Here is a 16,418-nt window from a genome sequence, read left to right as displayed (position 1 = left end):
CCAAAGAAGCAGGTTTCACCTGACACAGAAACACGGGTTATAGCACATTGTTCTTATACTTTTGTTGAAACTGGTCCATTATGTGACATAGGTCCTTTTTCTGAATATGAGACTGATGGTGGTGATGATGACTGGTTATTCATACCTGTAAGCATATCAGACCTTAAATTTAAATCACATAATGAAGACCAGGATAGCCAAGAAAGACGTGTGCTAGATGGCGGGGAAAGACAATGTGACAAAAGCCCAACATCCTGGACATCTCCGAAACCACTACCAGCTTCTCCTTCCCAGATTGAGACATTTGACACTCTTGAAAGCTTGAAACAAGCTTTCAGTAAAAGATTTGGGTTGGCAGTAGCAGGGAGCACACCTGAGCTTGAAATGGACTCTGATGGAAAACTAGAAACAACTGACAACAGGAGAGAGTCTTTAGACAGCTGTGAAACTGAAGACAGTTGGGATTACTCCTCTGCATCGGAACACAACTATTTGACAGTGTCCAGGATGAGGTCAGTATCTCTGCCCTCAGAGACGATTGACTCTGAGGGTGAAGACGATGTTACAAACATGCCAATAAGTCAAAACATTCCAAAAAATGTTGAAATCATAATCCTTGATTCTGAGGATGATAGTGACCAAAACTGCAGCCACCCACCAGCACCCCAGCACCAACCCGTACATCTTGACACACCATTTGAAGAAGCGATGCAGGATGCTTGCTCTGACCAGTTTCCCAGCACAGAGACAATTAGGCAGCTGATTGAAACCAAAGCTGTCTCTGAGCATGTTAAACGTAAGACCAAAAGAAAAAGGATTTCAAAAGAAGAAAGTGTTGTAATCATTGACTCTGACTCAGATACCGACGATGACCAAAACTACAAAACACCAAGGAAGAAAAGAATTTTATCCTCAGGGTCGGACAGCGGGGACATCCTAAGTGTGGAACAAAATCAACACTCACCTAAAACTGTGGATAGGGAGTATAGCCTGGCTAAAGAAAAGCTTCAGGAAACCAAACTCTCTTTTGCAAACTCATCACTGCCACAGCCCCAGTCTAAACTTCATGATACACAATTAAAAGAATTGATGCAGGATGCATGCTCTGACCCGTCAGGCAGTAGAGAAAAGAGTGGGCAGCTGATTGAAGCTAAATGTGGCTCTGAGCACGTTCAACACAAGACCAGCAGACAAACAAAATTGTGTGATTCAAGAAAACTGGTTGAAAAAAGTAATTTCAGAAAAAAGAAGGCAAAAACGAAAGGAATACTCTCATCAGGATCAAAAGACAGTGGTGATTCCTTATGTGCTACAAAAAATAGACCTTCAACTGAAACTGTGGAACAACTTTGTCGAACTGCTAAAGGAAAGCCTAAGAAAAGCAGACTGTCATCTGATGAATCTTCAGAGAAGCAGCCCAAATCTGTGGGTGGGGAGGCAGAGTCTACTCTGGGTCATAATCCTGTTATTCCTCGCTTTGATCTTAAAAAGCCTGGTCAACACCATCAAAACTGGACACTTTCTGAAGACCCTACGAACCACAAGCAGGGTAAAGATGGATCTCAGTCTCCAAAGACGTCTACAGCATCCAGCAACAATACTGACTCTAGCAGAATTAAAAAAGTAAGATTTATGCTCCCATTAAAACCTGCAAATGACAACCCCCATACAGCTGACAACATTCAGGCCAACATAAAGCCCAGAACAATTTCAAGGCAACATTCCTTACCTTCCTCCAGTAACTTGTCTTCCACAAGTGAACAACTTTCTGAAGCCAGACAAAGCTCAGTCTCAAGAGCTCGGTCCAATAGTCTTCCTACAGTTAAGCAGAGCACATCTATTCTCAAACCTTCATCCAGCCTACACCCCACTCACAGTCCCACAAAAGGTCCATCTTCTGGAACTATTCAAAGTTTAGGAAATAAACGAGCAAAAGAAATCTGGAAGAATAGCTATATCCCAACCAGAAAAGACAAAAGAACCACAAAGGATTCTAAGAAGGCACCTAGACCAAATTGTAGACTGAAGCAAAAGTCCAAGAAGTCTTCAACCCCCTTGATGGAGAAGTCCAAGATTGAGGCCATAGGGATGACAAAGGCTGCAGCCATAGAGATGACAAAGGCCGCAGGTCGGAATCCCCCTGCAGAACAAAGTGTGTTCTTTTGAAGTCTCTAAAATGTTTTTTTAAATGTGTTTTAATAAATTCCAATATTCAAATGATATTGTAATTTTTAATGTGACTAATTAAAATCCATGTTCTTTACCCTTATTTTTACAATAGGAAGAATTGTGGGTGAAAATTACAAGTGGTCAAAGAAGTCAAATGTGGCAAAGCCAACAAAAGGTGATGCTAAACATTTTCCCCATTGTGGTTACGGTACATGCATAATAATTATTTTAAAGCCAAGCGATGCATTATTCAATTTAAGGTTTTGTGGTTTCTGTGATACGATGCTGGTGTAATTTTTTTTTTTTTAAATCATCTCTACCTGCTTTCCTCTATTTCTCATTGCAGGTTCCAGCAGGCAGGGAATACAGTATAGACCCCCCCCAAAAAGCCATCGGTGAGAAAAAGGTGTCCGGTTCGTGAATATGACTCCAGTTTGTCACTCCCAAAGTGACTGTGTATTGATCAGCAAAAAACAAGTTACTGGTTAAATCTTTTAATTTTCCATAGCATTTTCTCTATTCTAACTGTATTTGTATACTGTTTGCTATTATAACAGCTGTTAGTGGTAATGACATTGTTTTTGAACGGGAAATAAATGTTCTTTTTATGAGTTACCTCAAATTGTATTAAAATTCGGCATTACGTTAAATCTTTTTCATCTTAAACTTGAAACTTAGATATTAAAGATATTTTGATCCTTTTAATGTCCCCTTTTTTGATATTGTTTTTTTTACTTTCCTAAACTATAGGCAATGTTGTATCACTTTTTAAAACGTTAATATGAAAATGCATAAAGTCATAAATTGATTCATTGTGATTTGTCTTGTGTGCTCTTCTACTTCACCATTAGAGGGAGATGCAGCAAAATACATAAACCATTTTAAATGATACAGTAGTGTGTTAAAGCATATATTATAAATTGTTGGCTTTGTAGTATTATGTTTGCGTCATACAGTTCAGCAGCTACGATAATATTGACCACAGTCAATATTGGGTTAATTTTTTTTTTTTCAATTATTGACCATCTTTCATCACAAAATTGGATGAAATTTTTTTTGGTGGGAGGCTGTGGTGCAGTGCCAATCGGAAGGTTGGTGGTTCGAACCCTTGCCCTGCAGTTCCATTTGAAAGTGACCTTGGGCAAGACACAACCCTGAGTTGCCCCCGGTGCTGCACCATCTGTGTGTAAATGTGTGAGTGTTTATCTGATGGCTGACAGTTGGCACCTTGTGCGGCAGCCTCTTATGAATGTGTGTGTGTGTGTGTGAGAATGGTTCCTGTATAGGTGCTTGAGTAGTTAAGACTTGAAAAGCAATATATAAGAACAATCAATTTACATTTTTGGGTAAGAGAATAAAAGTAAATACAGCGCTTATGGATAAGATGATATGGAATTCATGTCTGTCTTGATACAGTTTTGGTTGACCATTACAGGCAACCTATATATTTTAGTGGTTCACATTTGCAAGAAAACCTCATAAGAACTTGTGGTGGAATGTCTAATACATGGGGTAAGAACTGAAATAAGGCTTTGGTAAACAATCTTAAGTCTTTATTCTTAACGCAAAGAAAGTTTAGTACAAAAGACTCAGAGAATGAACAAAAGGAAGTAGAAAGGAAAATGTACTTGTGTTGCTGGACAGGATATTTCTGGTTGTTACACAACTGCAAGGTCAAAGAAAGATTAGGGGGAGGATATTTGAACTGTTCAGAGGAACAACTTGTGGTATGCGCAGGGTCAAACGTGTGAGCATGCACTTCTCGGTACATTCTGTCAAGACATTTATATGTTTTGCTTCAACTACTGAAAGACAACGGATCATGGATGAGTTTAGTCAGTGTTTTCCTGTGCGTGCATAATGCACATAAAAGAAAGATTTTGTAATATTGTTTGGTAATTTGCAAAGCCATGCTACCTGCAGTAACTATTTAAATTGAAACATGTATTCACATTAAAAAAAAAAGAATGATAGCAATAGAACAATCGCAAGACAATCCAGAACAACAGATCACATAGCACATCCCTTTCAAAGACCCCTCCACTAGACAGAACAGGAAACCATACTATCAACATAAAACAGGAAACGGATCATACACACACTCAGAGGTGCTCTTTTTTTGGTGCTGGCACTTATTAGAAGACTAAAAAAACATGACTATCGTTTACATATATGCTCACAGCGTGTATTGAAGTTGCTTCTTTTTCTAGTTTTTGTCCCTTTTTGATTGTTTGGTATGTACATTAATTGTACAAAGATATTTAGAATTACACATAGCTCATGGAGATTTGTGCATATGTCTGTAAAACATGTTCTTGCGTTGTAAATAAGGGTTTGAAATTAAGCCTAGAGTCCTTAGGGTACATTTCCAGAGGAACCTTAATTCTTTCTGCTCACTTTTAAGGCAAAGATAGGCTAAATAATAATACATTTTATTTATATAGGGCTTTACATGGTAGGCCACTCAAAAGACAATTTACAGTAAAACCAGCACATTTGTCACATAAAAACAGATACAGCAATAAAACCAACACATGAATATTTAACCCTCATGTTGTCCTCGGGTCAAATTGACCCGTGTTCCTTTATCAATGTTCTTTTTTATTACCCATAATACCGCGACTGATTCCACACAACGTTCTTTGGCAAGTACAAATCTCTACTTTCATTTATTTATGGGTGTCTTATTCAATTTTATAGCATTTGAAGAAAAAATTGAAGTGGTTATGAAATAGTATTGAGTAAAAGTCAACATTTTTCAGTTTGTGATTATGCATCAACATGCATTCCTTTCAATTTCAGTGTAAATAATTCCCAAATTCTGCTTTTCTAACTCAATTGTTAGGTATAATTTTGCATTAGTTAGTGTTAAGAAAGTGTGTTGAGAAATGGGAAAAAATCAGAAGAAAAAGTTAAAAACATTGATAAAAAAGCATCAACAAAAGTGTTGATTTTCAATTTTGACGGGAAGAAAACAAGGTTTAAAGCAATTAAAACACAGTGTAGCCTACAACTTAGTAAAAATGTGGAGTATATGAATATTAGAATAAATGAAAAAAAAATGTATTCATTAGCATTCAATCCAAAACCTTTTTCAGATTGAAGGCTATGGCAAAATATGGACATTAAAGATTATTACAATAAATTGTGAAGAAAAGAGGTGAACACTTATTGGGGCCCTATTTTAACAATCTGAAATGCAAGTACCAAACGCAAGTAGCTTGGTGGGCGGATCTCGGGCGCTGTTGCTGTGAGACCGGCGGGATAAATGACTCTTGCCCTCGACGGAAATCTAAAACGGGTTGGTCTGAAGTAGCTACATTACTCATAGGTGTGTTTTGGCCCAGGTGAAAAAGAAATCTGTTCAAAATATACTTTTAATTAAGTGTACTAAGCATATTCTTTTAATTTTGTACTTCTTTCCTCAAATCCAAGTATAGTTAAGTGTATTTAATGGTGTATTAACTTCAACTTAAAATACATTTGACTACACTACACAGTACCTACACCTAAATAGTATGCTAAAATGGAACAACTCTTTTCAAACTTCAAGTGCACTAAAAGACACTAATAAAAATCAGGATTCATGAGAAATTAAGCTTTCTTACAGTACAATTGCATTATGTTGCCATTTTAATGGAAATACACTTAAAAAGCCATTGCAGGTCAACTTATAGTTGTGGTTAAGTAAATTTTGTACATATGCTTATTACTATAAACTATAAATTTAGTAAGTCTCAGCAATATTTCAAGCTATCTACAAATGCACTGCCTAACTATATTTGGTGCTTATAAAGTGTCCCACTATGACAATAAGAATATATTTGTTCAATTACAACCTAAACAGCATAGACAGGTACTTTCAATGCAATGTTATTATAGTGTTAGCTAGAAATTATTTGTGTTTGAAGTATATTTCATCTGTACTTTTATCCCCATTTTGTTATAGTTAAGCAAAATATGTTGCTATTCTACTACACGTGTATTATATTACAGTTCATTTTAAGTGCATTACATCAACAGATCACCAATTGCATTTCAGAAAAGGATCTTTATAACTCACACACAAGTAACACACACAGAAAAGCAACAGCCGACTTAATCTGAAATGCCGGGAAGAGAACAATGGCGAACAACTTACACATTCACATCTGGCTCAGACATGAATTACTAAAGGCCTTGTAGCTCTCAATGTTGCTCTCCGGATCTTTGCCTCCTCGGTGATGGGGAATCGCTACCTCACTGTATCTGTGAAAACAGGAAAGAGACATGGGCATTCAGCTCGCTTTTTTCAATTCTATCATATATTTCTACCAACAGCAAAACATACCTGTGTCATTGGGGACATAATGATCCTGACTAATAACCATTTCCGCCCTACAGAGCCTCCTTTCTTCTTCAATACTTTCATGAGCTGCTCAGTGTGTTGGTCAAGTTGTGTAAGGAACTCTGAGAGAAGGGGAGTATTAGAAGTAATCCTGATAAATACAGCATTCATCTGAAAACATGTCCAGAAACACAAATGCTACCTACTAAAACAGTCGAAGGTTTTTCTATGTTCTGCCATAACATACCAAATGCAAGCTCCACAGTCGAGCTATAACACATCTACAGTGGTGTGAAAAAGTGTTTGCCCCCTTCCTCATTTCCTGTTCCTTTGCATGTTTGTCACACTTAAGTGTTTCGGAACATCAAACCAATTCAAACAATAGTCAAGGACAACACAAGTAAACACAAAATGCAATTTGTAAATGAAGGTGTTTATTATTAAAGGTGAAAAAAAATCCAAACCATCATGGCCCTGTGTGAAAAAGTGATTGCCCCCCTTGTTAAAACATACTATAACTGTGGTTGTCCAAACCTGAGTTCAATTTCTCTAGCCCCACCCAGGCCTGATTATTGCCACACCTGTTCACAATCAAGGCATCACTTAAATAGGAGCTGCTTGACACAGTAAGGTCCACCAGAAGATCCTTGAAAGCTACACATCATGCCGAGACCCAAAGAAATTCAGGAACAATTGAGAAAGAAAGTAATTGAGATCTATCAGTCTGGAAAGGGTTATAAAGCCATTTCCAAAGCATTGGGAATCCAGCGAACCACAGTGAGAGCCATTATCCACAAATGGCGAAGACATGGAACAGTCCCAGGAGTGGCCGGCCGCCCAAAATTGCCCCAAGAGCGCAGCGACGACTCATCCAATAGGTCACAAAAGACCCCACAACAACGTCCAAAGAACTGCAGGCCTCACTAGCCTCAGTTAAGGTCAGCGTTCATGCCTCCACCATCAGGAAAAGACTGTGCAAAAATGGGCTGCATGGCAGAGTTCCAAGGAGAAAACCACTGCTGAGCAAAAAGAACATCAAAGCTCGTCTCAATTTCTTCACAACACATCTTGATGATCCCCAAGACTTCTAGGACAACATTCTGTGGACCGATGAGACAAAAGTGGAATTCTTTGGAAGGTGTGTGTCCAAGTATATCTGGCGTAGAAGAAACACTGCATTTCATAAAAAGAACATTATACCAACAGTAAAATATGGTGGTGGTAGTGTGATGGTCTGGGGCTGTTTTGCTGCTTCAGGACCTGGAAGACTTGCCGTGATAAAAGGAACTATGAATTCTGCTGTCTACCAAGAGATCCTGAAGGAGAATGTCCGACCATCTGTTTGTGTACTCAAGCTGAAACGAACTTGGGTTCTTTAGCAGGACAATGATCCTAATCACACCAGCAAGTCCACCACCGAATGGCTGAAGAAAAACAAAATGAAGACTTTGGAGTGGCCTAGCCAAAGTCCTGACCTGAATCCTATTGAGATGTTGTGGTATGACCTTAAAAAGGCCGTTCATGCTCAAAAACCCTCTAATGTAACTGAATTAGGACAATTCTGCAAAGATTAGTGGGCCAAAATTCCTCCAGGACGCTGTAAAAGCCTCATTGCACGTTGCAAACGCTTGGTTGCAGTTGTTGCTGCTAAGGGTGACCCAACCAGTTATTAGGTTTAGGTGGCAATCACTTTTTCACACAGGGCCATGATGGTTTGGATTTTTTTTCACCTTTAATAATAAACACTTTCATTTACAAATTGCATTTTGTGTTTACTTGTGTTGTCCTTGACTATTGTTTAAATTGGTTTGATGTTCCGAAACACTAAAGTGTGACAAACATGCAAAGGAACAGGAAATGAGGAAGGGGGCAAACAATTTTTCACACCACTGTATGAAGGAGGGAGCTGACAAAGGCGATCCCAGCCAGGATCTGAAATTCAACATATTATCAGAAGCCATCAACTACTAAAATGCATTACTTACGTTTGAGAACTCTATTTCTTAAAATAAAAAAATATATTCTGAACAAGAGAACAAAGCTGTCATCTATTAACTGTTCCTAGAAATAAGCAGAAAACAATTTTGCAGATAGCTAGTTGTAATCTTACTTTTTATGAGTAGGTCTTATCCAGATAAACAAATTGTTCAGGACCGGAAATGTTGCAACATGATTACTAATGAAATAAATGTATACAGATGTTAAGTGATCAATTATTTGGGCACCTTGTACATGGTTCTTTGTTGTGGTTTGGGTTTTTTGTTTGGGCTCATTTTTCCCGTTCTATGGCCTCCCTGTGTTTTTGTCTTAGTTTTTCCCCTGGTCTTGTGTTGCTGGTCCTCTCTTGTATTCCCCAGTGTCTGTTTGTTCTACTTCCTGTTTTATTTTCATAGTGTAGTTTCCTGTCTCATCTAGTCTTGTCTAACTTTGCTTTGTGCTTGTCTGAGTGTCCTGCCCCCCCCTAATGTGATTCACCTGAAGTCTCACCTGTTCCCCATTACGTTGTTACCTCTTGTATTTAACCCCTGTATTCCCTTTGTCTCTTGTCAGATCATTCTGGTTAGCTTTCCTGCTTGTTCCTCATCTTCCTGTGAGAACCCGTTCCTGTGACCAGCTTCCCTGTGTCTCCTCTGCCTGTTTTTCGTCCTGTATGTTCCTTTTTCTCCATGGACCCTTGTGGATTTTGTGTTTAGGAGTTTTTTGCATGTTTCCTTGGAGTTTTGGGCTGTCTGTTCCCTGGTGTGTTCTGTTCGTTGTTTTGGACAATAAATGATCCTGTGTTTGGGTCCTCCTTTCTGCTGTACCATGACAGTTCTTAGGAGCTACACTATGAAAAAAAGCCTGCTTTTACATAATTCCTTATGTAACTAATGATTTGGCTGGGTGCCCTAAAACTCTAAACTAAATGTCTGTGCAAAGTTAACTTTCAAATTCACCACAAAAAAGCATAAGTGTCCTGCCCAACTACTTTGAAGCTATATGAGTAACATGTAGCTAACCGTGCTTAGGTCCAGAAATGGGCACCCTTCCTATTGTTTATTTTAGCTAAATGCAGAAAGTTTATCTCGCAGCATGTGTAGGTCCCAATTTAGACCCTAGGTTCTTTGTTGGAAAGGATATTCTCAGACCTGAGTGAGTTGTAAATGGTCCACTTTATTATTCAGCAAACACAAGGAACATGCTCAGAGTAGACAGTCTGAATGTCTGACTCTTTTCCTCTTCTCTTTTCTCTTATCCGCTTCTCTAACCCTCGGTGCATACACCCTTGTGACCAAGAGGAACAATAACCCATCAGTATGACAGGAAACACCTGCAAGCTTCATTCTGTTCAGACAGGCGCTCTATTCTGCAAACTTCCTGTGTGCAAGCTAAGGCGCGTGGTTGGCAATACTCTATTAGATATGCAGAGTAGATGCTGAGTTCCTTTAATAAAACAGTGCAGTCATAAACGTGTCTGTGACCCTTTGTTCAACTCCCCATCCTCATGATTGCACCCAGTGAATCACAGATATAGGGATGTAAGTTACAGGAGGAGAAGGAACATCTTTTAAAAAAGAGTGCTAAATCTGATGTATATTACAACAATTGCCCTATAGCAGAAAAAACCCACTTGGCCCTATAACTCCCAAATCGTACATTTAAAATGTATTCATGCATTCCGTGGATCCAATTGAATCTTGTGATATAGGCCACGCCCATTCCTGCCTAGACTTTGTATGAAAAATTGTGATTTATCAAAAACCAACATTTTCAAACTCGTTGCCCGTGCAATGGATCTGCAGGAAACTTGGCACATATTATCTCCAGACCGACCTGACAATAAGTTGTGTACAGATTTTTTTAAAGAATACAAAAATTGCACATATTACGCACATACAAAATTGTGTAGCTAACTAAGCAAACACCAACTTTGCCATATCTCGGCCAAAATGAATGCTGTCAAAGCTAAACTTACATTTTTGTTTAGTTGTTATTACAATTTTACAAGATTGCCGTTAAAACTATCCTATTTTTATCATCAAGCTCTATTGGCGTGGAAGCTGTGTCCTCCACATTTTTCTCCACACAAATCTTTCTTGTGGAATAATGAATGCATTACTAGGAGGAACAAGTCACTCTATCTGCAGAAATGGGCCGATAGAGATTTTGTATTCATAAGAGATCTTTTTTATTGTAATGGCCAATTATTATTATTCATGCCGATTGACAATTATTGCAGTTTTTGTAAGACCGAGCAAGAATCGTTAACTCATCTTTTTTATGGTTTTTCATTTTGCATTACATTCTGGAAAAGTTTAGAAAATTATCTGGTTTCTAAAACAACACATATAATAATGCTAGAAGGGAAACATATTACATATTTTGAATGTAAATCTAAAAATGTAATACTATTAATCTTTTCATTTTATTAGGGAAGTTTCATAGTCATAAATCAAAGTTTTCCAATTCAAGACCTTGCTTTAAACTATTCCAAATTGAAATCGACATATATTTTGAGTCTCTTAAATTGGTAACAAAAAATAAAGCATTTATAGTACTCTTGGTGTGGAAGGATTTTAATGGAGTCCTGAAAAATCTAATCTTTGTCTTCCAGTCAAACTCCCTCCAGATCTGACTGCCTACACCCTTATGACATCCTGAGCAAATATCAACCCAAACATAGTCATCCAAGGAAACATTCAGCTCCAATTCCCATTGTTGTTTTATATGTTGTGTATTATCTGACCATGTCCATCAACAATTTTCTGTACATCAAGGATATTTGTTTTTTATCCTTAATAAACTTAATAAAATGCTTCTCTATATTTGTAGGCTCTCTTCTGATCAGGTCCCAATCCTTGTGTTTTGTTACATAGCTCCTTATCTGAAAATACTTATATAAGTCATTGGATGGTAATTTGAATTTTGCTCTTAATTGGGCAAAGGTTTTAAATACATTTCTATCAAACAATTGATCCACTGTGAGGAGACCCCTCTCAGCCCATCCCCAAAAGCCACTGTTGTCTGAAAAAGATGGAAGGAACTCAATGTTTCCATTAATAGTTATAGCTCGAGATAAAGCGGTCCTTCCCTTCAACTGCTTTTGGATCTTATTCCAAATGTTCAAAGTGTGTTTAACCTATACATTTGTGATTTTTGTTTTTTTCTGAGATTGCACGTTGAGAAATGGGAGTTGAGAGAGAGAGAATCCCGACACAGTGTACTCTTCTATAGAGACCCACTGTGACACTGGATCACGAATGATCCATGCCACCATAGCTTTTATTTGGGTAGCCCAATAGTAGCATTTGAAATTTGGTAAATTTAAGCCCCCCTTCTCCTTAGCGGACATTAAAATTTTAAGGCGCACTCTTGGTCTCTTGTTCTGCCAAATAAATTTTGACGTTAACTTATCTAAAAATTTAAAAGTAGATTGTGGGATAACCACAGGGAGATTTTGAAACAAAAATAATAGTCTTGGAAGAATATTCATTCTGATGCATTCAATTCTACCCAAAAGAGAAAGCGGTAGTACGTCCCATCTATTTAAATCAGTTCTGATTTCCTTTAACAATTTATCATAGTTAGATGGGAATAATTGCGTAGTCTTAGGGGTAAGAATTACTCCCAGATATTTAAACCCCTGCTTGGAGTGTCTAAACGAGACAAGATTATCCAACTGCGATGGCCAAGTCCCCACCACCATTAAAGCTTCGGATTTATTTTTATTAACTTTATAACCTGATATCATACTAAACTCCTTAAGGCTGTGAAGCAAGGCTGGGACAGAAGTGATAGGATTTTCCAGGAATAATAAAATGTCGTCAGCAAAAAGTGACAATTTATGCTGAACATTTGATTCATCTCTTATTCCCTGTATGAGAGGATTGGATCGAATCAATTCGGCTAACGGCTCTATACTCAAAGCAAATAGTGAGGGTGACAGAACATCGCCCTGCCTCGTGCCGCGCCCCAGATGAAAGAACTTTGAGCAGTGTCCATTGACCCTTACACGTGATTTGGGGTTTTTATAAAGAGTTTGGACCCATTTTAAAAATGTCTCATTAAAACCCATGTGCCTCAATGTCTGTTGTAGGAAGCCCCAGTCCACCCGATCAAACGCCTTCTCAGCGTCTAAGCTGATGAGCATTGATGAGATGTTCCTTTTCTGTGCCACCATTTGGAGGTTTAAAGTCCTTCGGACATTATCAGTCCCCTGTCTATGGGCGATAAAGCCAGTCTGATCGGGTTTCACCAGTTTTTTTATATATTTTTGTACTCTATTTGCAATAATGGCAGTAAGAATCTTTAAATCCACACAGAGGAGGCTGATGGGGCGATAAGACGTGCACAGAGTGGGGTCTTTACCATCTTTATGAATGACGCTAATAATCGCTTCAGACCATGACTGAGGAGGATCCCCCTCTGAAAGCGCATAATTATAAACTTTATCTAAGAGAGGTGTAAGCTCTTTTTCAAATATTTTATAATATTCTCCTGGGAGGCCATCCACTCCTGGGGATTTGTTATTTTTAAGATTTAAAATGCTAGTTTTTATATCCACTCTTGTAATTGGGCTTGTCAATAGATCGGCCTCCTCCTCAGTCAATTTGGTAAGACCTATTGCATTGAAAAAATTCTTGGTTTTTTCCCCCTTATTTTGACAATTCTCTTCCTTATATAATTCTTGGTAGTAGGTGGCAAATGCCTTCGCCACATCTTTGGGTTGTGATTGCATTACCCCAGAATTTGGACACCTAATTCTATGGACCACTCTGCTTGATTGTGTTTTTCGCAGCTGAAATGCTAATAGTCTGCTTGCCCTGTTACCAAACTCATAATACTTTTGACTTGCGAATCTAAGCTTCCCCTCTGCTTTATAAGTCAATAAGTCATTTAGTTTCTTCCTATTTTCTTTCAGCCTAGTAAGTATGTCCTTTTTTTGTAGTGTTTGGAATTCTTTCTCCAATTGTCTAATTTTATTTTCCAGTCCTGATTGTTCCGCAAGCCTCTCTTTTTTTAATCTGGATGAAATCGCAATAATGTTTCCTCTCAGAACACATTTGGCTCCCTCCCATAATACTGATGGACTTACCGACTCATTGTCATTAAAATGAATATATTCTAATAACCCTTTCCTAATTTGTTGTTGAATCACCTCGTTATTTAGAATAGATACATTTGCTCTCCAGTACTTAAACTTAATATTTGGACTCAGCTTTAACGTCAAAGAAACTGGAGCGTGGTCTGAAATGGTAGTTGCTTCAATATTACACTGGGTCACTCTAAAGGAGTCTACACCCGTCATCAAAAACATATCTAATCTTGAGTGACTACCGTGAACATTTGAGAAAAAAGTAAAATCTTTTTCTTTGGGATGTAAGTAACGCCAAACATCCAACAAACCCAGCTCATCCATTAGTGCACAAAGAGTTAAAGACTTCCTGGTCCTTGTACCAAAGTCAGCGGGAAGCCTATTTACCGGTGCTCTCAGGACACAGTTAAAATCTCCCCCTATAAGAATAATCCCTTCCGCTTTGTCGGCTATCAATGATGCAATTTTTTTAAAGAAAATAGGACAATCCTCATTTGGGGCATATAAATTTACTAAAGTCATTTTAATGCCCCCTATACGTCCAATCACCATCAGGAATCTCCCCTCCTTGTCATTGAAAGTTTTTTCATGGCAAAAATACACTGACTTGTTAAAGAGGATAGCAACTCCTCTTTTCCTCCCTTTTTGGTATGAGGAGCTATATTGCTGGTCTACCCACTCTCTTCTCAGCTTCATGTGTTCCTTATCTGAGAGATGTGTTTCCTGTAGCATTGCTATGGCGCAAGTTTTTTCAAAAGATTCAGCACTTTTTTCCTTTTGATTGGGCTACCTAAACCTTTAACATTATAAGTAACACATATTAGATTATCCATCCGTTAGTATGTTATAAATCCAACTACTATAATCCCGTCTTGTATCTCACGTAAAACATCATTAAAAAAATATATATATTGCAGAAAATTACAATATAATAGCACATTACTTGTCTCAGGACAGAAAGAACATTTATGCATGAACACATAACTAACAAACCGAACGATGTAGGCTTCCACATAAAAAACACGCCGTGTGCGGTTTTGCTGTCGCTCCCAGAGCGTTTCGTTTGCGACTTAGCTGTGGATAGATGATCCTCCACTTAGTGGTTCTCGCGTCAGGTCCAGAATTAGCAATATACACTCTTCCTCTCCTAACTATACTGGCTTAGTTAGATAGCTGAACTCGGCGTGGGTATACTAGTTGTCAGTGTTGAAAAAGGCTTTAATTTCGGCGTAGGCGAGTGTCGTAGGGCCTCCGTTGACTCTCCTTCCCGCTGTATTCCACCCGTCTCGGCACAACTCCGTCTCCAGTCGCTCCCTCTCGTCTACCCGGGCGTGCACCCCCAACTTCTCAAGTACCAGCACCGCGTCTGTCAATGTTGGGTAGGTCTTCACGCCATCCTCCATAAAGACTCTCAGCTGTGCAGGGAAAACGCACTTTGCCCTAATGTTTTTCACCTTTAGTTGCTTCACTGTCTCACGTACCAGCGCCCTTTTCTTCTGCAATTCGGGAGAGAAATCATTATCGAAGTAAATCTGTTTCCCTTCGTGCATGACTTTTTTCTGCTCCCAGGCTTGTCTTAGAATGGATTCCTTTACTGAGAAATCCAAAAACTTAACGACAAGTGAGCGAGGGTCCGCTTCCGGATTCTTGGGCTTGGCCGTGAGCGCTCTGTGTGCCCTTTCAATGACGATGTTAAGTTCGGGAGGAAGTCGAAGAGCAGATTTAAGCAAATCATGTACAAAAAGCTTAACATCTCTTCCCTCGCTCCCTTCAGCCACTTTATAAATTCTCAGGTTGTTTCGCCTTAGCCGATTTTGCATATCTTCACATCGTGCATTCAAATCCATTTCTCGGTGCAGTAAGTAACGAAGGGCCCGCTCATGACGTCTAGCCGTGTCTTCATTAGCACTAATACGGTCGTCCGCCTCCGTGGCTCTCTTTTGCAGCTCTGTAATTTCTCCTTTCAGTTCAGCAAAAGGTGTCTCCAGCCGTGTTAACGCTTGCTGAGTCTGAGTGTGCCCATCGTGGTTGTCTTTCCTCATTTTCTCGAGCACAGCCAGTATTTTTGAGTCGGCGTCACCCGTACTCGAATCTGATTGCGCACCCTTTGCTTGTAGCAGAGTTAGCTGCTTTAAGTTTTCGCCTTTTTCCTTAATTGACTCCTGTTTAGATTGTCCTCTGCCTCTAGTCGTCGACATGTCGAATTCGTTAAGAATCGCCGAGTTTTATGCTTGTTTTGTTAGGAAACTATTAAAATTTTGGACGGAGCGAGATGCTCAAACTGCTGCTGCCAACATGGCATCACCGGAAGTTCCCTGTTTGCATTTTAACATATATTATGAAAGTACTTGAAGTATGAAATGCTAATGAAAGTACACTTATATTATAGTGCATTTTATTTACAGGTTACTAAGATTACACTACTGATATAGTGAAATCAGTGTACATTTTCAAAAACTATACTAACTCTGTATTACAAATAAGCGTACTTCCTAAAGTACCTCTTCACATTTTGGTGTTTTACCATTTTATGAAAGTAATCGAATATGTCACTAAATGTACACTTGTGTGTACTGTAAAAAGTGTACAGAAGTCACACTTCTAACAAAGTAAGCTCAAAGTAAACTTTCAAAATTATACTAACAATTCATTTCCAAAAATTATACTTTCCATAAGTACACTTAATTGCTATCTAAGTATGTCAAATTGAATACACTTAAAAAAAAACTTCTATACAATTTAAAATATATTAACGACAAAGTACACTTTCAAAAAGTACATTTCATAAAAGAAAAAAACAAGAGAGAGCACGAAAGATGGCACAAGAGCGTACGAGAGGAGGCATGA

The 16,418-nt window shown here is 38.5% G+C and overlaps 1 protein-coding gene and 1 long non-coding RNA gene across 2 annotated transcripts in view; one reads left to right on the top strand and one right to left on the bottom strand.

Annotated features, from left to right (window-relative positions):
* LOC117939090 overlaps nt 1–16,418 on the top strand; it is a 34,006-nt gene extending 17,588 nt beyond the window's left edge. Inside the window, exon 3 of the mRNA XM_034864136.1 lies at nt 16,378–16,418. Coding sequence (XP_034720027.1) covers nt 16,378–16,418 — 41 coding nt within the window. The remainder of the gene's footprint in view (nt 1–16,377) is intronic.
* LOC117938831 lies at nt 6,469–8,506 on the bottom strand. The gene is made up of 3 exons (XR_004655486.1): nt 8,384–8,506; nt 6,744–6,777; nt 6,469–6,667 (listed from the first exon to the last, which is right to left on the bottom strand). It is a non-coding gene; the product is annotated as an uncharacterized LOC117938831 (long non-coding RNA).

Source organism: Etheostoma cragini, chromosome 23 (assembly GCF_013103735.1).
Source record: "Etheostoma cragini isolate CJK2018 chromosome 23, CSU_Ecrag_1.0, whole genome shotgun sequence".
NCBI lineage: Eukaryota > Metazoa > Chordata > Actinopteri > Perciformes > Percidae > Etheostoma > Etheostoma cragini.
This window is presented reverse-complemented; position numbering and strand designations above follow the sequence as displayed.